We start from the raw sequence: 22,593 nt of genomic DNA, 5'->3' as shown, positions 1-22,593 counted from the left end.
ACTCCTGGACAAACGCAGAGGGCTCCTACATATCAACACATCTTAACACATTTATTAAAAACAATACAAGTTTCACTTTAGGATTTCATAAAGGATTATCTCTGAGAATATAAACAACATGTTTTAATGTATCAGCGGAGTTTCCACATGATACTTAAGAAAGTCAACACACATTTTTTTTTTTTTTCATTGCTTTGGTCATAAAAATATGGAAAAACTGTCCTGTGCATTGTTCGCACCGTGTGCAGATGTAAGCTGATATCATTACATTCTCTCTGTGCCCAGGGCATAAAAAAGGTTGTAATTCCATAAGTTTATATATCCATTAAAAAAAACATATATGAAATTGTACTAATCATTCTCAATAATTCAGAAATATATATAGTGAGACCATAATGTCCCCAGTCATTTTGGATGAGACATAAGTATGAGCATGAAGCAAGTGTAAATTTAAATGTTTTGGAATAAAACCCATGAAAACTGCGGTGGAAAAAGTCCCCAGTGCTTTGTCTCACTTGTGTAGACAGCGTCTCTATGGTTGTCTGCTGATAGCAGCTGTTTGTGTAGGTGGAGAGGTGGTGGTTACTGTATCTAACTGGGTGTGGTGTTTATCCACCTTGCGCGTTTGCAGGTTGAGTGCCAGTTTGGCTGTGCTTGTATATTTTGTAGCCCTCTTCTAAGCCTTTATGAGTGAGACACTGATATATGACACGTCTGGGTTCAAGCATGCATTTTAATATGTGAGTGTATGCGAGTGTGTGCATGTGTGTGTGTTATTTCTCAGTCTGTTTGTTATTCTTGTGGTTCTCGTCACTGAGGTTGTGCTCGGGGAACAGATTTGGGTTCTCGGCCAGCGTGGCACGGACCTTCTTCTTCTCCTTGAAGCGACCAGAGTGGGAGACCTTGACGTGGCGGCCCTTGGTAGCAGATTTGTCCACAATCTTCTCCAGCCTGGCATTGAACTGGCTGTCAATGGGGTCCGGAGCAGGATTGCTGCTTGAGTGCCCCTTGTTTCCAGTGTTGCTGCCATACTCAGCTGGGATCTCATACAGCACCTTGGCTTCGGTTTTCTTCTTGCGCGAGAAGGTCAGCTTCCACCAGCTAGGGTCAGCCATGGCTCCAACAGAAACTGGACGACTGACCTGAAGGACACAGAATACACACTTAGTACGACTGGAGGACATATTGTTATTGATGATTGTAATGGCTACATTTACACCCAACATTAATATTGCAATGCAGATAAATGATACACTGAGAGAATGAAATTAGACACAAGAGGAACTGGAAGTTGGTCAACTTAATGAAAACAGTCATAAATATTAATTAATATTCATTAATATTCAAGACACTCTCTCAGTCCATTATGCACCACAGCATAATGTTCATGACAGTTATCATGTCATGTTATAACAATGTTATGTCAGCCTTAGGAAAACAACTTCAAATAAAATGTCACTGAAGAGATTTCTCTTCTGCAAGGCTGTCGGGATTTATGTAATTATTTTTTGTATTTATGTTGATAAAAGATGTTCTGTATGTGGTGCATCTTCAAATACATAATCTGCATCGTGACTGAACCACACGGCTAATTCAATCTGTCAGCATTAGGGATGCACAATAATATCAGGACAACATGACATTGGCAGGAAAAAAAAAAGGAATGAATATTGGCGTATCGGATATTGGCAAAAAAAAAAAAAAAAATCCAATATAAGTTGAAATAGTTTTGTTATTTTGCCCAGTGAATGTGCACATTTTGAAAAGCATTGGATTTTATGTCTGCATCTGCCAGTGGACTATCACGATGAGAGTAGACACAATAATATGATAATTCCACTTCAAAAAATATGTGCATATATCAATAGTGGCTTAAAGAGTTGGGAAATATCAGCATATTGGATATCACTGTTTGCTGAGCTGTATACTGTGGATTTGTACTGAGCCCATGCTGGACATAATGCCATTGATGTGACATCATTGCTAACAAATCTCCTATTGTTAATAATTGCCTCTCCAAGGAGGTTGCCCTGATTGCCCAGGTTGTGTCAAAAAGATAAATGACGGTGCAGTTCTGTACAGTGGTAGTCTATTAGAGCCGGCCTCAGAGAGCAGACAGTAATTGTGGACAACTTCTCCTCATCACATCTCAGTGATTAGAAGGTGTAACCTAATGGAGGAGGACACCTGACACTTGCTCTCAGCTGATAAATTAATGAGCATCTGAAGAGTATCCTCTGTCCCTCCCGTGCAATCTGATATGAACCTTTTGGCCGAGGAGGATGCAAGCTGTTGCCTCCAGGCCAGTTCAGCAGCGGTGCAACTTGTTATATAATAATAGCAAAGCAGAAGACAGGCTATTGTCAGTATCACAAAACAAATGCGTGCCTCTGGGTTGTCTATTTACATGCATAAAACCGATGCAAAATTATGGATGCAAGCAGGCACGCAGGTAGCAGTTACAGAGTCTAAATCCCAGCTACTGATGCCTTTTGATCTTCACAAGAGGAGTTATGCTCACTCACATGGCAGCCAAATGCTGTGGCTAAGATGATTTCCTCATGATATGATAATCATCTCAGCATTTAATATTGACACTTTTTGCATTATGTGGAGTCCTAAGAACAGAAAGGAATACAGTATATAATGACATAATTAGTAGTAGTTGGCAAAATGTTAAAATGGAAGATTGTTTTATCGATAGTTGCATGTGTTATTCCATCACTCAAAACCTAATTAACAAATAATTCAAAGTCATTTGATATGGAAAAGCAACAAAATGCCATGTTAATTGTTGCACTGTGTCTTTGTCACCTAGGGAAAATAGGACAGTACATAATTAAAAATGGGACCTTTAAATCCAACATTTCTTTTTATGTAGCATTTAATATAACATTTAAACTATTGTAATGTTTTGAGTTCTGTAAAGTATTTTGTGACTTGTTTGCATTTAAACCTCAAATAAACTTAAAACATTGAACTGAACAAAAAATACTATTTGGATTAAATGTGACACACCAAGTCGCATGAGCATGACCGACTCTGTTATTTCTGGTTTACAAGCAGTCAGGAAGATAAGGACAATACAAATCTTTTGGTGTGGTTGTTTTATCATGGAGAGCCCATGCAAATATACATGCCCTTTGCAGAAACACTCATCTCTCTCTTATCTGAATCACTTGATGCAAGGCACCTGCAAGGTTCAGGACATGGCATGAGAAACAAATGACTTTTTTTTAATCACCTGATTGTTTCAGTACATTCCTATTTAAAATTGTGATCTTAAACACATAGTATCTCTAAAGCAAAATGTCTTTGAGGCAGCTCTCTTACATAAGAGCCTGCATGCCTTACTCTGCTTAATTACACTTATTTCAGACCTGGTTGTGTACAGATACCCAGGAAACAGATAGTGTTGCTCACCAAGACGAGCTTTCGTGACTCAAAGGCTGAAGTTACTGTGCCACACCAAAGCCATTAGCCATTTTATCCCTTGTGTCTGAATAATGCAAATATGTGACTCTGACCTCAACAAAAGATGGCTGTCTTTACATATATTTACACACTAAAAAGTAATTCTGACCATCCATAATGCAGCTTCTATAACACAAAATAATTAAGCCAGATAGAGCAGCACTTCCATGTTGCACTTGATAAAAGAAAATTGTGTTCCAGCATGTACCCATAGGTTATTTCTTTCAGAATGTTTGACTTAGATGTGACCTTTGAGACAAAAAGCTGTGTTGACATAAAGGAGGGCCTCCATAGTTGTCTTTAATAAGTTACTATGTGCTCTGTTTTGTGTGGCCGAGCCGCTTGGCCTCAAAGATCACAGCAGGGAAGGAACACCGTGCCCGCGTTTGGAAATCACTAACCAGCTGCAAAGCTTTTCAATGGCACAATGTTTGAGCTTGAGAAAGGAGGGTTCAAGGGTACCGAGCGCTGCGCTCTTCTCATTATTGAGCCGCAAGTTTATTAGATTCTCAGGTTTCGTCCCTTGTGCCAGGTTCACTGCTGACCCGTGGCAGCGAAGTTGAGCGAGTTGCTGAAGGACCTTCATGTCCTTCTCATTCACCGTTTGACTCAGGTGTTGGTTTGCTCCATGTTTGTGATAGTGGTAATTTGCATCAATCTAAATGACTGTAATTCCCCTTTATGCTTGCACTTGTCAACATTTCCACATTTTACAGAGGGGCAATTTCGTCTTGACAGCTGATCTGTCCTTGGGTGTGTTTATAATGAGATGTTGCATGTGTGCTTATGATGGAGTGTTATATCAACAGTATCTGATAAGGCTGACCAGTTCTTGGGAAAGGTTGAAACTTTCTGATGATGTCCTATAATAGAAATTTATCCCTATCAAACTCTGATTAATCAACAACAACAACAACAAAAAACAATATATCCCAAACACGTGTAACTCAAGCACCGTCAGCAGCTCAAACATCACAAAAAAAACCAAGCAATAACCAACAGAAATCACAAAATTTGAGCAGAACATATATGAAAGTGAATAATACATAATACATGTATTTACATTGATTACATTTACCTGATCCATTTAGAGGCAAGTATAGTTCGACATATCTTGCCAAGCCTCTAAAACTCTACATGGAACAGTTTCATAGCAATAGGCCAGAGAAATAAAAATGTTTGTGGCTGGACAGGGTGTTTCTCACCTTGTTGACGATGAGCTGGACTGTGTATGGCCGAGCGAGACGCTTTCAGATATGAAACTGTCCTGCCATGCTTAGAAGTTCTCTAACTCCTTTCTCTCTCTCTGTTTTTTTTTCTGATTCCTTTTGAAATAAAATTCAGGTGATCAGGCACAGGTGCAGCATCTCTCTCTCCCTCTGCCTCTCTCTCTCTCTCTCTTTGTCCCTCTCTGCTCTCTGCCTCACCACAGCACACACCCTCCTCAAACACACACACACACACACACCTAGAGCCCGCCCAGCAAAGTGCATAAGTGAGTAAATGTTACAACCATGTGATTTAGAGAGACCTTTATTCAGACCCCCACAGTCCCCCGTCAAGATTACCGACAACACAGTTAATGTGAACCTGAGAGGTGAGCAGCCTTCCAAACTGTAAATAAATACCCTTTTATCAGTTGCACTGTAAAAGTGGTTCTGTTTTAATGTGGAATTTGGAAGCAGAAAAAGTCATCCCTGTTACACAACTCTTGGCAACTGCTTCAGGCGGGGGGGGGGGCAGTGTGTGTGTTGTGTGCTCTGAGAGGTCATCTGAATGAGGAAAAGTGCTCCTGATATTTTGCATGGAGTGGCTGAATCACAGACGGTGAGTGGATGCTCGCTTTGCAAGTTTGGTGAACATTCAAATGATCTGATCTGGGATCGGGCCACTTGAGAGTGGCTGCTGAACAGGGTTTAATAACAAGTGTTGAGCCCTTTTCACTTCTGCCCGCTTGGGAGCCCGCGGGAGTCCAGCCTCAACATCTCAAAACAAAACCTATTTAGTTTTTGGTTGCCAAGTACCAAAAGAAAAAGAGATTTTTTCATGGTGCAGTGCCAAGAATGGGATTTATGATAACAATGGGAAACTACATAAAATCCTTTTCACTGGCAACTCTCTGGACTTGAAAGTTGACTGTAACTATGAACTCATTAGGTGTGTGAATTGTGCAGGTCAGTCACACACACACACACTGGTACAATAACAGCTAATTACAGCTGGATTTTTGACTTTTCTGGTGCTTACACTTAAGAGAAATTTATTTCTGAAGTGATCTAACATAAAAATCGTCAACACAGGCAATATAAACGTCAATAAACCTTAATATATTAGCCAGTTCCCTATTATAGTTGAAATCAAGGTATAATAAAAGGACAATAAAAATTTGCTCTGTCTTTTAAATATTCTCAAGGACATTTTTGAATTAATTTTGGGCCACAGCATTGCAGCTGATTAAACTGCTTCACATTTTTTCATCATTCTGCATATGAAAATACATCAAGCCTGACAGATCAAGAACTATGTGTCTGACTATTAATTCAAGCTGCTGATTTTATTTCTGAAGGGCAGCTCTGGGTTAATTTTAGACACCATGGTGCAGTTAATCAAAGTGCTTCAACATTTAAAAAAAAAAAAAAAAAAAAAAAAAAAACCATCATTCTTCATCAAACAAAGGAGAAGGCTGCATTAGGACTAGCGGCTAAGGCTGGTACTGCCCTCTAGCGGTGGACTTTGGCGCTTCAACTCAATCAGGAACTACAGTATTCACCAATGAGCTGCAGCTTTCAGCATTGACAAATATCATTGGTTGGTTTTTCTGAAGGCTACAACATCGCCTCTTTCTATTAGTGTTTTGTCTTGTAACGTGTCAAATCCGTGTAAACATGCACACTGGATGGTAACAATAATCCGAGAACTAATTTGGGGGAAATTAATCTGTAATGCAGCCATAAAAAGTTGGAAGTACCTTTGTTTTTGAACAGCTGACGACACGATGGAGGTAAACAAACTCTCTCTCTCTCTTTCACTCCTTTGTAATCTGCTTGTCATCTCGCTGTCACACAGTCAGACTCCTCTCACCTGTTAAAGAGACGTTTCATAAACTTAATAAAGAGGTTTTAGTTAATATGCCGCGTTATGATACCCATAAACTGTGTGTGGTCTTGCAGTTTCGTGTGCATGGCCGCTCAATGCATGAATACAATATTAAACTTTCTCCCAGTGCAACGTTGTGCCAGCAAAATGCAGGGATTATTAAATTAATGATATATATATATATATATATATATATATATATATATATATATATATATATATATATATTTTGTTTCTTATTTCAACAGAATATTCAAAATCTTCCCATCGACATACAAACCAGCAAGCTTTCAGGTAAGGCTCAGCTATAGACTGTTTAAATGTAACAGGCTATCAATTTCATGTTTCACAGAGAGTTGTCTTTTCCATCATCACTATTATGCAGTCAGTGTTGCTGTGCTAAAAAAAAAAAAAAATGTTAGAAATTATATTTTGGAATAACACAGAATAAAGAAAAACTATTAAATAAAATAACTGATTATATTATTATCACATCATAGAATATTGTTGTACAGAGACTCAATGACCGGCTACAACATACACATTCACACACACATTCTTGTGTATACCCATGTAGAAAAAAAGACATGCATATAATTAGTATCCAGTTATTTTCTTAGTTATCACATCCAATGGGAGGGTCATTAGAAAGCTCTCATGTTGTATCACACAAGGTAACAGTGACGTATGATACTCTGTGCACAGACTGGCTGCTGGACCGACGCCACTGTAACGTCAAATGGCAAAGTGCGGTCATGGCAATCCGGGAGAAGATCAACGCTGCCATCCAGGACATGCCGGAGAACGACGAGATCAAGCAGCTTCTCTCCGGCTCCTGTGGGTCACTTTTTATTTCTTTACAGCATGTCAGGTGTATATTCCCATAATAATTTAGTACTGTGCAGCTATGCAGGCTGGGTATCCCAAACAAACCTCTCAACACTCCAGTCACAACGAGGTCATCCGTTTTCTGTGGACTTCTAAAACTCTAAAGCTTAAAAGTTGAATTTGGTGTTACAGGTGATCCCACATGTGAGAAGTAATGTTACGTGAATTGTTAAATAATTTACCATTTAATTATCATCCAGACCGAATGATCTAGTGTTTGTTCCTGTCTCAGTCCCCTCTGTGAGAAGACCGCTTATGACCTGGTTATCTTGTGTTTTCATTTTTTTTTCATCACCAGACATTCACTACTTCCACTGCCTGAGGATAGTGGAGATACTAAAGGGAACAGAGGCTTCCTCTAAGAACATATTTGGCAGATATTCCTCTCAGAGGATGAAGGTGAGAGAATTCAGAGCAGCTCTCCTGCTGTCTGTCTCTTTGTCAGATAGAGATCCCACTTAGTCATACAGTCAGGGTTGATCATAATTACAAAACAAGTGATCTGTGGGGATGTTTTTGCATCTGGGACTCCTAACATTTGGATGTGAATTTTGTTGTTGCAGGACTGGCAGGAAATTGTGTCCCTCTATGAGGCAGATAATGTCTATTTGGGTAAGAATAGTGTAAAGTTGAAGTTGTTTAACATTTCTTAGGTCCCAGAGAAAGTAAAATTATCCCCATCCTGGGACGTAAGCTTGTTAAAATGTTCCAGTGTTGCTCTTGTCATGTCTTGACAAACAATAGATTCTGTTACATGAATATACCCACATTTGAATATGTAAAAGAAAATTTAGAAGTTCTGCTCTTTGTTGTGTGTCCCAGCGGAGATGGCCAGCTTGCTGAGTCGCAATGTCAGCTATGAAGGGCCGGCTCTGAGGAGGCAGGTGGCCAAAGCCCAGCAGCTGCAGCAGGAGCTGAGCCGGCGGGAAGTGGAGTGTCAGAGCTCAGCTGCAGACCTGAGGGAACGCTACTACGCTGCCTGCAAGCAGTACGGCATCACAGTAAGTGCAAGTTCACACACAGAAGAGTGCATGAACACGCAAAAACTCCTTTGAAGGAAACAGTTCTCTGTGCCCACCTTAGGTGTTTTATTAATAGATAGATGGACAGACAAGATGCTTGTCCAGTCTCTTGTTCGCTGTGCGGTCATTTATCATTTTGTCGCTGTACTTTGTTCTCTGCCAGGGGGAGAACGTGGCTCGAGAGCTGCAGGCCCTGGTGAAAGACCTTCCAACAGTTCTTGGGGAAGTAGGGAAGGATGCAGCCAAGCTAGAGGAGCATATCAAACTTTACTCTGCTTTCACAAACTTTGTCTGTCAGTGGTGAGTATCTCATCACCTCGAAACAAAGACATATGGTCACTTTCACACAGAATCCATATTTCCTATACATATGTTACCATATGTCTGTGCATATCTGACATTTTGCAATAAAATACTTGACCTGGTTCCAGTGCCATGAAACATTGTCAGCAAGTGATAAACAGTACCAGTTGTCAACTATTGTAAAAGTAAGGCACAGTAAAGGTGCAAAGATTTCTGTTTCCTTTTTAAACTATCCATTATAGCTGTATCACACTGCGATCAATACTATCCATGACTTTGTAAACTTTGTCACATCCCGAACAGTACTCCAGAAAATTGCAGGACAACTTAATTAAAGAAAATCTGCCTGCTGTTTTATGCCATTTTTTAAAAACATTGAAGTACACTGTGTACAGACATGTTATGTTTTATGGACATGGTTTTATGGTCTCCACTGACAGGTCTGAACCGGTCCTTCCCCTACTAACGTTTGTCCAAAAGAGAGGAAACACAACTTTCTATGAGTGGAGGACGGGGGAGGCTCCTACAGTCGTCGACAGGCCTGTTGTGGAGGAGGCACCTCTGGATGCAGTCAACGAGGAGACGGTTGGTTGGCCTCTGACTGTATATGAAAGAAACCTGGACCCATATCTGAAGTCTTACTGTGGTGTTAGGAAATATTTACCATATTCCCTCACTCATCATAATCACTTACAAGCAGAAGTGGTGACAGATTGCTACTTTGATATATTTAAAAAATGACCCTTTAGGGCCAAAATTTCTAGAATTTCAATAATATTTATCCCAGACACCCTCCTCACCATATGGCCTTGTGTTTTAGATCGACTGGGGCAACTTTGGCAGTGGAGCAGAGACTCAGGAAGTTAATTTTGGGATCACAGTCGAGGATGGGGTCGACTGGGGTATTAGTCTGGAGCCTGGCGCTGAGGTATGAAACATGAACATGCTTCAATTTTTTTATGATATATAATATACAGTATGTAAAGTTTTATACCAGTATTGATAAATTCTCTAACATGCTACTTTTCTCCTTCAACAGGACACGGCTGCAGGCGGTATTGACTGGGGAGACGGTGAAGCCGCTCCCATAGAAATCGAAGTTGTAGACGTGGGCACAGACTGTAAGTGCTTCTCAAGTTTCTCCACGGTACCACCAGTTAAACTTCTCATATCTCTTTTTACAACCCCTTGGTCAGTTTTTGAAATGTTTGTTTGGAAAAGACATACAGTGTGTGTTATCTCTCAGGTCCTAAAGGTGTGGCGAGAGGTGAGGATGCCCTGACTATACTGGAGAACCCGCAGTCACGCAGCCAGTTCATTGATGAGCTAATGGAGGTAATGACTGGGGTGTATCAGCCAAGTACTGCACATGCTGTAAAATAGCGTAAAATAACCCTTGCGTGACTGTGCCACTTCCTTTGGTAACACACACCTTACTATTGTTTGCATTAAAATATAATAGTAGTTTAGTAGTAGTAGTAGTAGTTTATGTGTAATATAACAATATGGTCCTCAAGTTAAGGATACAACACAGCAGAACCATTTACATTGTAAACACAAAATGCAATATATAGTACTTGAAAACTATTGACTGTATTCATGTATATACCACAATCCTAATAATAGTTAATAACCATAGGGATACTGCGCTTTTTCAGAACATGATAACCAACACTTAACAGGATATGGTATTAATAAACTATGTATAATTACTTATCCTGTACTGTTAACACTCTCAAACAGTAAGGGGTACAGGTGTACGTCATACCTGGGACAAATACTAGTTTCAGATAATTTATGTTTGTAATAATTTAGTTTGTGTTCAGAGATGAGATCAAATTAAAATCAATCTGCCACAAACAAGTGACAGCATGGTGTTGTGTGTTGGTGCAGCTGGAGCTGTTCCTCGCCCAGCGGGTGAGTGAGATGGGAGAGGAGGGAGATGTGGTGGCTATGAGCCAGTTCCAGCTGGCCCCCTCTGTCATCCAAGCACAAACCCGTGAACATATCCAGGAGATGCTGACAGAGGTGCGGGGTCTCCTGGGCCGACTGACCACTCTTCGGATGCAGCACCTCTTCATGATCCTGGCCTCGCCGCGGTGTGTTGTCCCGACCCTGAACCACCTCCCTCCATACCTGCCGTACTTCAAACTGTTACCTCTGCTGTTTTCCTTGTTATTTACATGAACTGTGTGCATCTAGGTATGTTGAGCGTGTGTCGGAGATGCTGAGACAGAAGCTGAAGCAGGCAGACATCCTGGTGTTGAAGCGTGCCTCGCTGGCGGAGAAGAGGCAGGACGCTCTTGAGGAGCAGGCCAGACTGGAGCCTCGCATTGACCTGCTGGCAGGACGCACCCGGGAGCTCCAAAAACTGGTGCTGCATGCTAATTATTATTTATTTATGTTCATAGGAGTGCCAATTTACCCGCTCATTAGCCTGTGAATCAGTCCAAGTTGGTGCAGTTATTATCCCCATAAGAGAAAAATTTACATGGAGTCTCACTGGGAACAAGTGACTCAATTCATTAAACATACGGAGGAGATTTTCTTTAACATTGTTAATCTGAAAATGTACCATAAGGTTTTCATTGAGTGTTACTGAGAATGATCATCAGTAAGTATGATAATGCTAAATATATTTTCAGATTGCATAAAGTGTATAAATTGATTCAGTCCCTTTTAAACAAACATGCATATGAACCATAACATGAAACCATACTGCCATTATTTAAACTGTGTAATGTCATTTGTTTTGCAGATTGAAGAGGACATTTCCAAGCGATACAACAAGAGGCCTGTCAACCTCATGGGGGTTAATGTATGAAGCTCACAGATGTTCAAGAGAAATATTTTGTCACAGCCTATCTCACTGTCTCACTTCTGGAGAAATAAAAGTGATATTTAACGTGTTCATGTGTTTGTGCGTGTCCTGTCAAATGTACATTTTGTGGATTTTAGCAGCAGCACTGGCTGAGAAGCAAACATTTTTCTCATGAAAAGTCATTTACATTTGACTCATCAGAGAGTTGTTCAAAAAAACTCAAAAACTCGGAATGTAATTTCTAGTAAAGCATAATGCTTTTGTGTACCAGAATTATTTTTCATTAATTTATATATTTATTTCATTTTTAGTTTTTGTTTTGAATTCAGTTTAGTTTCAGGTAGTTTCCAGAGTGAGTTTTGCTCCTTTCAGTTTAGTTTTAGTTTAGTTTTCATCAGTTTCAATATTAGTTTTTTATTATTATTATTATTTTATGGGGGTGTTTGTCGGGGTTGATATTTAAGAAATTCAGAATAGTTACTACAATTCAAATACATGAAGATGTCCCAGTCTCGTCATGCTTGTGTTGACAAATTTGACCAAATTAACAGACTAAATCAAAAGATATTTTCTGCGACTCCACTTGGGGACACATTTAAAGTTTTTGCAATTTTCCGGACTGACTGACCTTCATTTCTTAAAGTAATGATGGCCACTCGTTTTTCTTTAGTTAGCTGATTGGTTCTTGCCATAATATGAATTTTAACAGTTGTCCAATAGGGCTGTCGGCTGTGTAGTAACCTGACTTCTGCACAACACAACTGATGGTCCCAACCCCATTGATAAAGCAAGAAATTCCACTAATTAACCCTGATAAGGCACACCTGTGAAGTGAAAACCATTTCAGGTGACTACCTCTTGAAGCTCATCGAGAGAATGCCAAGAGTGTGCAAAGCAGTAATCAGAGCAAAGGGTGGCTATTTTGAAGAAACTAGAATATAAAACATGTTTTCAGTTATTTCACGTTTTTTTGTTAAGTACATAACTCCACATGTGTTCATTCATAGTTTTGATTCCTTCAGTGAGAATCTACAATGTAAATAGTCATGAAAATAAAGAAAACGTATTGAATGAGAAGGTGTGTCCAAACTTTTGGCCTGTACTGTGTGTGTGTGTGTGTGTGTGTGTGTGTGTGTGTGTGTGTGTGTATATATATATATATATATATATATATATATATATATATATGATGAATGTCAAAATTCACAGAAGTGTTGAATACAGATTTTTAATGCAAATGTACCAGTGACTCATAACTTAAAAAAACAAACTTGGTGACAGGAAGCACCTCTTCATATTCAAGAGTACATCAAGTGTTAAGTTGAACAGATCAGCTGACTCGGACTGTTATGCAATAAACGGTGCGCATGTACAGCCGGGCCGCTAAACCAGTATTTGTTTTAAAACTTCTCCAAGGAACCTCTTCCCCAAGTTTTGCAATGTTATTATTATTATTATTTTTAATCTACTGATGTGCATTTGTTATTCTCCGTCATGTGCGACTTGCGGTGGGGTGATGAAAGCTTGCCACTAGAATGTTCTGCGCATGCTCTGTGTGAAAGCGTGTTTTTGTGTCAAGCGCTGCTGCTAGGCTAGCCGGGGCCAGCTAGCAATTTTTGCAAGTCATGGTGGGCCATTCAATGAGGCAAGGCTGGAGTATGTTATACCGGGCAACTGTGTGGAGCTGTTAATGAAGCCAGATTTAGTTACTAGTTTTAGGTGGTAGTGGGCTTGTGGGGCATGAAGACACAGTTCCAAAATCTTCATGCGTGAGTATAAAAATCATAAGGGTTTTCAGTTAAATACGTAAGATGAGATGTGCACTGCTGTGATTCATGGCATACGCTAACGCTGGCTAATTTGCAACCACAGTTTCATAGTTTTAGACGGAACCCACAGGGTGTGATAGTTTATATTGTTTGAGACGTTGCACTTTTCGGGGAAGCTGAAGACGTTAAGGTAACAGGCTAGCTTATACGGCTAACACACACAACCGTAGGGCATTGAGTTCCAATAGTTTAGCATTTTCTCCACTCCGAAGCCCGCCCACGCCTCTTTTCTATTGGCTGAGACTCGATGGTGTCCCGTGTCGTTAAAGCGATCTCGGCCCGTGAATGGACGTCTCATCTGTCAGTCATTCTTTCACCACTTGTTGCTAGGGAGATTGTTTGATGCTAGCCATAGCGGAAGTTGTCGGAAAATACCAGTATCTGTACCTGTCAATATTCAGGGTAAACAAGGTTGCGAGTCAGTTTATGTGGCAATACACTGTCTCACTGGTAACTGCTATTATATAATAGAGTCAGCTGTTTGTGTTTGACACTAGTAGTCGAGGGTGTCACTAAACCACAAGCTAGCTAACGTTAAAGATAGGCGCAGCTGTGTGCGAGGAGGGAGGCACCCAGCCCGCCACCTAACGCTGTCAGCTAGCGAGCTTTCGAGACTCCCTCATTCACCTTCAGCAGCACCCACAAGAAACAGCTGTCCTGCCCAGGGTGGGGTGATGCCTCATAGCTCTCTCCCTCTCTCTCTCTCTCCCTCTCTCTCGCTCTGTGTGTGTGTTCATCTGCTCTGCTGAGTTTCCAAATTTCATAAGGCATTGCGCGATGCGAGCTGTCATCAGTTCTCTCTAATCTGGGGAATGGTTGCAATGGTTGATTATGGCTAGCAAGTCGGATTTTTTTGCTCCAGTAGCATGTGCTTAACGCAAACGTAGGTTGCTAATACTTTGATGTGTGTAAACTGTTAAGTGTCAAAGATACTAATGGTCAACTCTGTGTTGTACTATTTGTGCTCAAAGTTGTATTTGTATGTGTTGTTATGTAAAATTTACTCATTCGCAGTGCACCAATGAAATGTCTTTCTTGCTTTTCCCAGGTATGGCAGGATGTGGACCTTATGAAGAACAAAGCTGTGTACCCTACTTGGACTCTCTCAAAGAAGTGGAAACACCATTTTGGATCTTATAAACATTTAAAGCTGACAGATTCCTGCTAAATTACTGAAGCCTAAGACCCTCTCCTTACACCATCCTCAACTATTTTTTTAATTTGATGTGTTTATCTCAGTCCTCTGGTATAAGAGAAGAAGCATTGCTGGAAGGTAGTTTGCCCCGTTTTTGTTTTTTGTTTTTACTTTCACCTTTTGTTCCTTTGTAAAGAAATGCTTTACCTGAAAAAGTACTTCACAGAGGGCCTGATTCAGTTCACCATCCTTTTGAGTCTCATTGGGGTGCGGGTGGACGTTGACACCTACCTGAGCAATCAGCTGCCCCCGCTGAGAGAGATCATCCTGGGCCCCAGCTCAGCCTACACCCAGACACAGTTTCACAATCTGCGCAACACGCTGGACGGCTATGGCATCCATCCAAAGAGTGTGGACCTCGATCATTTCTTTACCACTCGCCGGTTGCTGAACCAGGTGCGCCAGCTGGATCGCCTGTCTGTGCCCAGTACTGAGCTTAACACCTGGCTGGTGCACCGGGACCCTGAGACTGTGGTGTCTGCCGCCAGCCAGTCCAGCCCCAGCATCACCCTGGACAATGGGGCCGGCCTAGAGGACGTTAACAACCCTGACGCTACCCCGGCCATGAGGGGAGGAGGTGGAGCGCCTGAATCCACCTACAACCTGAATGCAGCGGACAGTAGCCTGGGAGCCGTGGCCCCAGAGGGCAACCAGGAGCAGGGCAACAGGGCTGGCAATGATGACCTCACCAAAGAGGTACTGCTGCTTATCCTCACTTTTACACTGCAAATACCTCAGGAAAACCTATCTAAAACCTGAGGGGTCAAGCAGTCATATCATGTCTCAGTCTATGCCAGTAATTAAGAAATGAAATGTCAGAATCAGTGTAAATAAATCTGAATTATGCAGCATAACTGAATGCAAGTAATTACATGGTTATTTTGGTGCAAGTCATCACCAGTGATGTAGTTGTAAATAAAGGTGTGTTACCTTTGACCTCCAGTTGGCAATCATTGTGTAAGTGAAACAGACACTAGTATAAACAAAAAGGTATACTTCCAGGAAAGCAATAAATTCTGTTTGTTTGTTTGTTTGTTTGTTTTTTGTTTTTTACTGAAGATAACATCTCACTCACATCTTCACTCAAAATCAACATTACTACTTAAAACATGGCAACCATTCAGCCTCCATATTGTCAGCTTTTAAAAAGCAGGAGGGGAAAAATGTTTCTTGCATTTACTTGTTAAATATTAAACAATGATAAAGTCAGCAGTCATTTTTTACTTTATTTAGCATTCATTCCCTTCGCATCTATTCCATTTACTTTACTTTGAGAAATCCTTCATTTCCTCATAGTCACAGGATTGCCATACTGATGCAGTAATGCTGTGGGCCACACAAAGCCATTGTTGAAGGCTGGTAATGAACTGAGGCTCCTTTTTGGTCACATGGCAGCTACCATGCCTAAGAGGTTATGCTATGGTTACATCATCTGACCAGATTTCTGTTACATGATCTGCCAGACTCTACTGCTAAAATTATCCACTGTAATGGAATAAAATAAATCGGTCATCTGTCCCTTATAGAAAATAACCAGTGCACACACTAGTGAGTGAGTATGAATAAGTTAATAATAATGCAAACCTCTAATTTATTAGTATTTTATTTGTACCATACTTTGAGTTTGAGTAATTATCAATGCAGCCAGTGTTCTTGGTGTAACTCTTAAAGTAGCTTGTCTCTGTATTCCTGACTTTTCTCGGTTGTGGTGATATGTTTTTCCAGGACATTGATTTGATTGACATCCTGTGGCGACAGGACATCGACCTTGGTGCAGGAAGAGAGGTGTTCAACTACAGCAACCGTCAGAAGGAGAGTGAGGAGGAGAAGCCCAGCCCACAGGAGAACAAGGAGACGACTGACACACAGGAGAGCTGGAGAAATGGAGTAAACTTACAGGGGGCTCAGCCAGTGGATGGGGAGACGGGCGAGAGCATTCCTGAGCAGGTTAGTAGACTAAAGGGTGTTTTGTCCAGGGGGGGTGGTGTGCTGAACGGCCTCATGCTACATAAACAGAAGACAGGAACATCAGGGCTGTGCACCAGTGATGACACATAATGTGAATTTGTCAGGTGACTATTGTGTGATGGGAATTGTCGTTTATGTGGAAACACTTACACTTTCACCCCTTGTCTAAAACCCTGTGGGTGAAAAAAATAACGCTTATCCCTCAGATTGGTACATTTGGAATATATTGAAATATTTCTCTAAAGTGCATCTCAATCGTTTAGCCAGTAATCCTGCAGAGCCTCAGAATACATTGTTTAGGAGCTTAGATCAAACACCCTTCTCTCTCTGTTGGAAAAAGATTGTATTTTTATTCTCTTACAACTGACTGTGCAGCCCTAAGGCTCATACTGAGTCATTCTAGTTTGATGATTTACTGAAGAAGGGTCTCAGACAGTGGAAGGCAGGACTTCACTAAGAATCCAATCCAGCAGGTGGACAAGTACATAACACTTCTCCATTCCTCAGAAACAGGAGATAATCTCTGATAAACATTGAAGGCACATTTCGACTCAGTTGTGACCTAACCTGCATGGAAACCCAATGGCAATTTGTCACACTGAAAGTCATATCCACATGTCCTTTCAACACAGAAACACAAGACCTTCCTACATTCAATATTTGATTATCCATTGCCTGAAAAAAACATACATTGAAGTTAGATATTATATTTTAACTAGCCTTAGCTCATTAGCAAGTAGATGTTTTGTCATGTAAACAAAAAACTGCCAACTGTGGAAAAACTGTCCACATCACCCTCCTAGTAATAATTACAAGGGAAATTTTGGTAGGCTGTGTAATCTCCTACCTGGCATTACAAATTTTGAATGTTGTCTCAACAGAGGCAGTAAACATCCACCAGTGTTGACAGTCCAGGTATGAAAATCACAGTTATCTGTTATATTCACACCAATACAATCAAACCCACTCACAAAAAGCAAGAAATATCTGCTGTAGTTTGTTAATGGTTGATTTTAAAGTCATAAATACAAATGATTTTGAATGTGGGCATTTCAGCGAATAAAACATCTAAAGAATGGTTCCAAACTGTAGCAACAAAATCCCGTTTTTCCACTTCTTCTGACAGAAGACAGACAGCCCACAAAGTAAACAAGGAACTATGAGCAACGCTAAAAGGTATCAAATGGATTATTATGACTGAAATGTCATGCAAAGACAATTAGATTCAGAAAACTTTATTGTCTCGTTTCTGTCTTGCTTGTGATACACAATAAAGTTTTCTGCATCTGAATCGAATTGTTAATCACAGCTACTTGAATATGTACGTAACTGCAGTGTAAGTGTTACTGTGCTGAAAGGATGTGTTTCATTTCCTTCTGGATTCAGCTATGAGAGATTATGTGTTGGTGCTGTGTTTGTGTATTGAACAACAATGCTCCTATCAACCTGGGTGTATTTCCACACAGTCGTCATGATTGTGGAAAATGAGTAAAAATACGTTTTAAAAAGACAATTATCCTTACAGATGGCTTGCTTTTACTAATATGGTAATCCCTAGTCAGTTAGTTTACCTTTGCTGTTTGTTTAACAACGAACAAACGAAAATATCTGATTGCATTAGGACCTCTTTTTGTCATTGCTCTAGCTCCCAGGCCTTGGCTCACAGACTTCACTATCTTTGCAAGAATGCCTGAGGCTGTTGGAGGCCACCTTCCCTTTTGGAGAGGAATCTGAGGTACAGTTTCTCATATGTTGTTGTTTTTTTTTTTTTTTTTTTTTTTTTTTTAAAACATGATATTCTTGAATATTATTTGTAGTAGTAAATAGCCAATTAAACTACAAAATCTGAGGTATACATTTTGGCTAATGTTTACAATGTTCTTGCTTAGTTTCCAGCCCCAGTTGTCACCCCAGAGATAGGGGTCTCCAATGAAGAAGCTCCTTCTACATCTCAGGGTCTTCCTCTGGCACCGCCACTGCCCCAGGCAGAGCCACCATTGGACTTGGAGCAGCAGTGGCAAGACATCATGGCCATAATGGAGCTACAAGTATGTCTCTTTTGAGTAAGGAGATGGGACAGTTGACTGTCATTTAAAGTTCAACACTAGAGATGAGATGTAGGCTCGCAATGAAGCAATGAATAAAAAATTAGTAAAAAAAAAAAAAAATTCCTTCCCAAGTATAGGTGTATCTTTAGAGGAATAGGTTTTAAATCTTGGAATTCAGAAAAAAATACTTCATTAAAAAGCAATTCTGATAAATAACACAAGTGGAAAAAATGTATTATCAATGTCCTCTAACAAAGTCTTCCTGTTTAAAGGCAATGGAGGTGAACAACACCTCACTCAACACCAACTCCAGCAGTGTCAGTGGCACAAGTGGCACAGCTGAATCAAACACCATGGGAAGCTTTGGACTTTCTTCTCGCTCAACACTGATAAACCAGGATGTCAGCCTTCACCAGGCCTCCCTCCCCAGCTGCAGCCAAGACTTCCCCCCTATTTTCAATCACCAGTTGGATTCTTCTAGCAGCACCCCAAGGCCCACCATGCTCAGACTCTCCTCCAGCAACTCCTCCAACATGAACTCCACATTCGGAGCCACCAACCTGACCGGACTCTTTCTCCCACCACTCATGAACAGCTCCAACACCAACATTACATCCACACCTATACTGCCTGATCCCTTCAGCACCTTGCTGGAAGAGTCCATGCTCGATGAGATCAGCTTGCTGGACCTTGCGATGGAGGAGGGCTTCAGCCAGGCCCAGGCCTCCCAACTGGAGGATGAGCTCGATTCAGACTCGGGTCTCTCCCTGGACTCCAGCCACAGCCCGGCCTCCCCAAGCAGCTCCGAGACCTCATGCTCCTCTGCCGCCTCTTCCTCCTCCACCTCTGCCACCTTCTCAGAGGAAGGAGCTGTGGGGTACAGCACTGATTCTGAGGCAGCCACCGTGGAGACAGAGGAAGGTGCCGTCGGAGGCTACCAGCCTGGGTACAGCAAGCTCTGCCGCATGAGCTATCAGGACCCCTCCCAGTTCCACAGCCTCCCGCAGCTTGACAACATCAGCCACAATCACACTTACAATCTGCCGCTCTCGTCTGCGTTCTCTGAGCATCCGGAGCTCCCCATTTCAGCTGGCAAGAAAACTGTCCGTGACAAACAGAACTCTAAGCTTCAGCCTCCTCAGGACTTGCTTGAAAAGCAGTCAAGTCGTGATGAACGCCGAGCCCGGGCCATGAAAATCCCCTTCTCCAATGATAAGATCATTAACCTGCCTGTTGAAGAGTTCAACGAGCTCCTAGCCAAACACCACCTGAGCGAAGCGCAGCTAGCCCTCATCCGTGACATCCGCAGACGTGGCAAGAACAAGATGGCAGCCCAGAACTGCCGCAAGCGCAAGCTGGACACCATCTTAAACCTGGAGCAGGGCGTCCACGACCTGAGACGTGACAAGGCCCGCCTACTGAAGGAGAAGATGGAGTTCATTCGCTCAATCCGGCAGATGAAGCAGAAAATGCAAAGTCTCTATCAAGAGGTGTTCACTCAGCTACGGGATGAGGAGGGCAGGCCCTACCCTCCAAGTGAGTACTCACTCCAATACAGCGCGGATGGCAGTGTGCTGATCATGCCCCGCAGCATGACGACTGCTGAGCAGAATCGAAAGCCTGAGAAGAAACAAAAAGACAAAAAGAAGTGAGGGGGCAAACTGCTGTTAATTCTTTCACCTTGCTAAATCAATAAGAAAGATTTCTGCAGATGCAAGAGAGATGTCCTTTTTTTCCTTTGAGAAGATACTGGTGAGAAGAAAAACGGCATTGTTGACTACTCTTCCTGCATTAGGTTTTTTCCCTTTTCATTTTGTTCCTGCGTTTTTTTCCTGGAAACAACTTTGAAGCAGAAGTAGCTCTTCATTTGAGTACTGATATTTCATTATTTTGACGGGGAAAAAGGAATAAACAAGGAAAAGAAGGGTATGAAAGGACTTAATATGAGCTGTTAGGAAAAAAAAATGACCTGCTCTAGATCCTTTTGCACCAAACCACTGAGGAAGGAGATTTGTCGTTATGTCAAATTAAATGAAGGAACTAGTATCAAGAGAAGTGGGAGTTAAAAAAAAAAAAAAAAAGAAAAAAGAAGGAACTGGCAACAAGGATGGTTGGAATACCTATGCATTGGAGGTAAAGTTTTAAGACTGTCACATCACATCCCACCCTGGAGACTTTTAGTGATTTTTATAGTCACCGAGGCTTGTAAGTTCCAAAATGTTCAGGCAGAGAATGGCGTCTAATGGTTTTGTGAGTTAAGATACCAAAGGCTAAAGGAAGTCCCATCTTTAGAATGCCATTAACACCTATACTAACCAAAGGTTGTATGGTGCACTTCACTCGATCCCTAGACAGTAACCTAAATGCCCCAACACGTACTCAAAAGCAATGGGTTTGTACTGCAAATTCCAGTTTTTGGCTCCAATTTGTCAGTGACCTCCAGATTTAGAGGGCCCTAAAGAGATTGGGTTTGACATGTAGAAACTAGGATGCTGGAACAAGGAAGAGGGAGAGGCTGAGCTGAGAGTGTGTTCCTGGGCTGGCCACTGCTAAGAGGCATGAGGTGGTGTGGTTCTGCAGGAGGAGCAGATGGACGTTTTAGGGAGGAGGCACACTGCATTGGAAAATGTATCCGCTTCCTTACACTTATACATAGCACTGTAATTTGTCCTTCAAAGGCTTGGCTATATGCATTTTGCTGTGTCTCTCTTGCTATTCCTTCGCTGCAGGTTTTAATATGGGAGCTGCAATTGGGAAGGCTCTTACAAAATGTTCATAATCTGTAGTATAAGCAAGGTTAGGTCTAGCTACATCGGCTTTATGTAAAAGTCTACAACCCCTTTGTTGATTTGAACACTTTGTGCCGAACCTGTAATCACGTTTTCTGAATGCGGCCGGTCAGAGGAATCCAACATACTGACAGCGATGGGCTAGCACCTCCAGAGTGTACTGTATGATTACCACCGACTCCAGACTGTCACAGTCCAGAGCTATGGATTATCTGTTTTTCTCTTGGATGCAGAGTTTTAAGCATTAACTTAAAACCGGCTCAGTTGTGGCAGTGGTGATAGCCCATCTGAACAGGCTAACTTGTTTGCCAATGTTGTCATCCTATCGATAGCCAGTTGAGGCAACTGAAGAAATATTAATTTTTTTAACTGCTGTAAAGCCGAGCTGTTGGCTGAAATATTTTAAGTCCTAAGTTTTGTGTTGATAACAAAGTGAGCCAAGTAATTAAATGAGTAATTTGAATGAGTGAACTGACAAACAGCAGAATGTGTGTAGTGGACACTTTGTTTTGAATGCCTTTATTACACAATCTCATATCTTCACTTAAAAGGTTTTGAGAACCAGAGAAAATTGTTCTCAAAGTAGAAGTGCTATTACTTGTCTTTTTGAATGAAGTCTGTCTGTACATGTATGTCACCCCATTGAAAAAAAATAAAATTAGGTCAATTGTTGCAGCTCAAATAACTGTTAGGCTAGAAATAAATATTTACAAGAAAGAGGCTGAAAAGAATCTGCAACATTATGAGTGTCCAAAAAAAATTACATTTTCAAATGAGGTACTGTTTCATGTCCTTTTAATTTGACATGGTATTCAGGCATGAATCACCACTCGGTTAACTTTCATTTCAGTGCAACACCAACTATTGAGTTAATACCAGGTACCACTACTTAGTGCACTGTTTTTGTCTGTCTTGTTTGTTATGTAAATATTTTCATGTTTGTGTTGGTCACTATTTTTCTGTAGTCTGTCAAATGTCTCCATAACCTTCTGACCCTATGCTTTAAGTTTGGATGTAGTTTTCTTTGTTTTACTTTGAAATATTTTGCTGGCAATCTGGAATTGTTTTTATTGATTAATAAAGTGTTTTTATTTTCACCTGTGATTTGTGTTCCATGGTGTCATTAATGGTAAATTGTTGGAATGAAACAGAATGAAACA

The 22,593-nt window shown here is 41.1% G+C and overlaps 3 protein-coding genes across 6 annotated transcripts; 2 read left to right on the top strand and 1 right to left on the bottom strand.

Moving 5' to 3' along the window:
• Positions 1 to 391: 391 nt before the first annotated feature.
• On the bottom strand, positions 392 to 4,784 carry prr15lb (proline rich 15 like b). Its single transcript, XM_030078171.1, has 2 exons — positions 4,680 to 4,784; positions 392 to 1,142 (listed from the first exon to the last, which is right to left on the bottom strand). The coding sequence occupies exon 2, from the start codon at positions 1,113 to 1,115 to the stop codon at positions 774 to 776; it is 342 nt and encodes a 113-aa protein (XP_029934031.1). The 5' UTR covers positions 1,116 to 1,142; positions 4,680 to 4,784; the 3' UTR covers positions 392 to 773.
• A 1,549-nt stretch (positions 4,785 to 6,333) lies between these two features.
• Positions 6,334 to 11,694, top strand: cdk5rap3 (CDK5 regulatory subunit associated protein 3). The gene is made up of 14 exons (XM_030078648.1): positions 6,334 to 6,475; positions 6,819 to 6,864; positions 7,276 to 7,407; positions 7,757 to 7,857; positions 8,022 to 8,070; positions 8,281 to 8,459; positions 8,644 to 8,780; positions 9,224 to 9,368; positions 9,604 to 9,711; positions 9,823 to 9,904; positions 10,030 to 10,118; positions 10,677 to 10,882; positions 10,986 to 11,157; positions 11,542 to 11,694. Exons 1-14 carry the CDS (start codon positions 6,470 to 6,472, stop codon positions 11,605 to 11,607), a joined length of 1,518 nt encoding a protein of 505 aa, XP_029934508.1. The 5' UTR covers positions 6,334 to 6,469; the 3' UTR covers positions 11,608 to 11,694.
• A 1,456-nt stretch (positions 11,695 to 13,150) lies between these two features.
• Positions 13,151 to 22,537, top strand: nfe2l1b (nfe2 like bZIP transcription factor 1b). 4 transcript variants are annotated; one of them, XM_030077661.1, is made up of 6 exons: positions 13,151 to 13,373; positions 14,482 to 15,324; positions 16,354 to 16,575; positions 18,242 to 18,331; positions 18,486 to 18,644; positions 18,917 to 22,537. In XM_030077661.1, the coding sequence occupies exons 2-6, from the start codon at positions 14,767 to 14,769 to the stop codon at positions 20,294 to 20,296; spliced, it is 2,409 nt and encodes an 802-aa protein (XP_029933521.1). In that variant the 5' UTR covers positions 13,151 to 13,373; positions 14,482 to 14,766; the 3' UTR covers positions 20,297 to 22,537. The 4 variants fall into 4 exon arrangements, with proteins under 4 accessions (XP_029933521.1, XP_029933524.1, XP_029933523.1 ...); XM_030077664.1 differs by lacking the exon at positions 13,151 to 13,373 and adding an exon at positions 13,443 to 13,563; XM_030077663.1 differs by lacking the exon at positions 13,151 to 13,373 and adding an exon at positions 13,775 to 13,883.
• The last annotated feature ends 56 nt before the right edge of the window (positions 22,538 to 22,593 follow it).

The sequence above is a fragment of the Myripristis murdjan genome, chromosome 19 (genome assembly GCF_902150065.1).
Source record: "Myripristis murdjan chromosome 19, fMyrMur1.1, whole genome shotgun sequence".
Taxonomy (NCBI): Eukaryota; Metazoa; Chordata; class Actinopteri; order Holocentriformes; family Holocentridae; genus Myripristis; species Myripristis murdjan.
This window is presented reverse-complemented; position numbering and strand designations above follow the sequence as displayed.

Bases quoted from the DNA above. Each gene is read 5' to 3' on its own strand.
- prr15lb (XM_030078171.1), bottom strand. From the start codon at position 1,115: ATGGCTGACCCTAGCTGGTGGAAGCTGACCTTCTCGCGCAAGAAGAAA.
- cdk5rap3 (XM_030078648.1), top strand. The intron at 8,460-8,643 runs GTAAGTGCAAGT...GTTCTCTGCCAG, and splicing joins GCAAGCAGTACGGCATCACA to GGGGAGAACGTGGCTCGAGA. The intron at 8,781-9,223 runs GTGAGTATCTCA...CTCCACTGACAG, and splicing joins ACAAACTTTGTCTGTCAGTG to GTCTGAACCGGTCCTTCCCC.
- nfe2l1b (XM_030077661.1), top strand. From the start codon at position 14,767: ATGCTTTACCTGAAAAAGTACTTCACAGAGGGCCTGATTCAGTTCACC. The intron at 15,325-16,353 runs GTACTGCTGCTT...ATGTTTTTCCAG, and splicing joins ATGATGACCTCACCAAAGAG to GACATTGATTTGATTGACAT. The intron at 18,645-18,916 runs GTATGTCTCTTT...TCCTGTTTAAAG, and splicing joins TGGCCATAATGGAGCTACAA to GCAATGGAGGTGAACAACAC.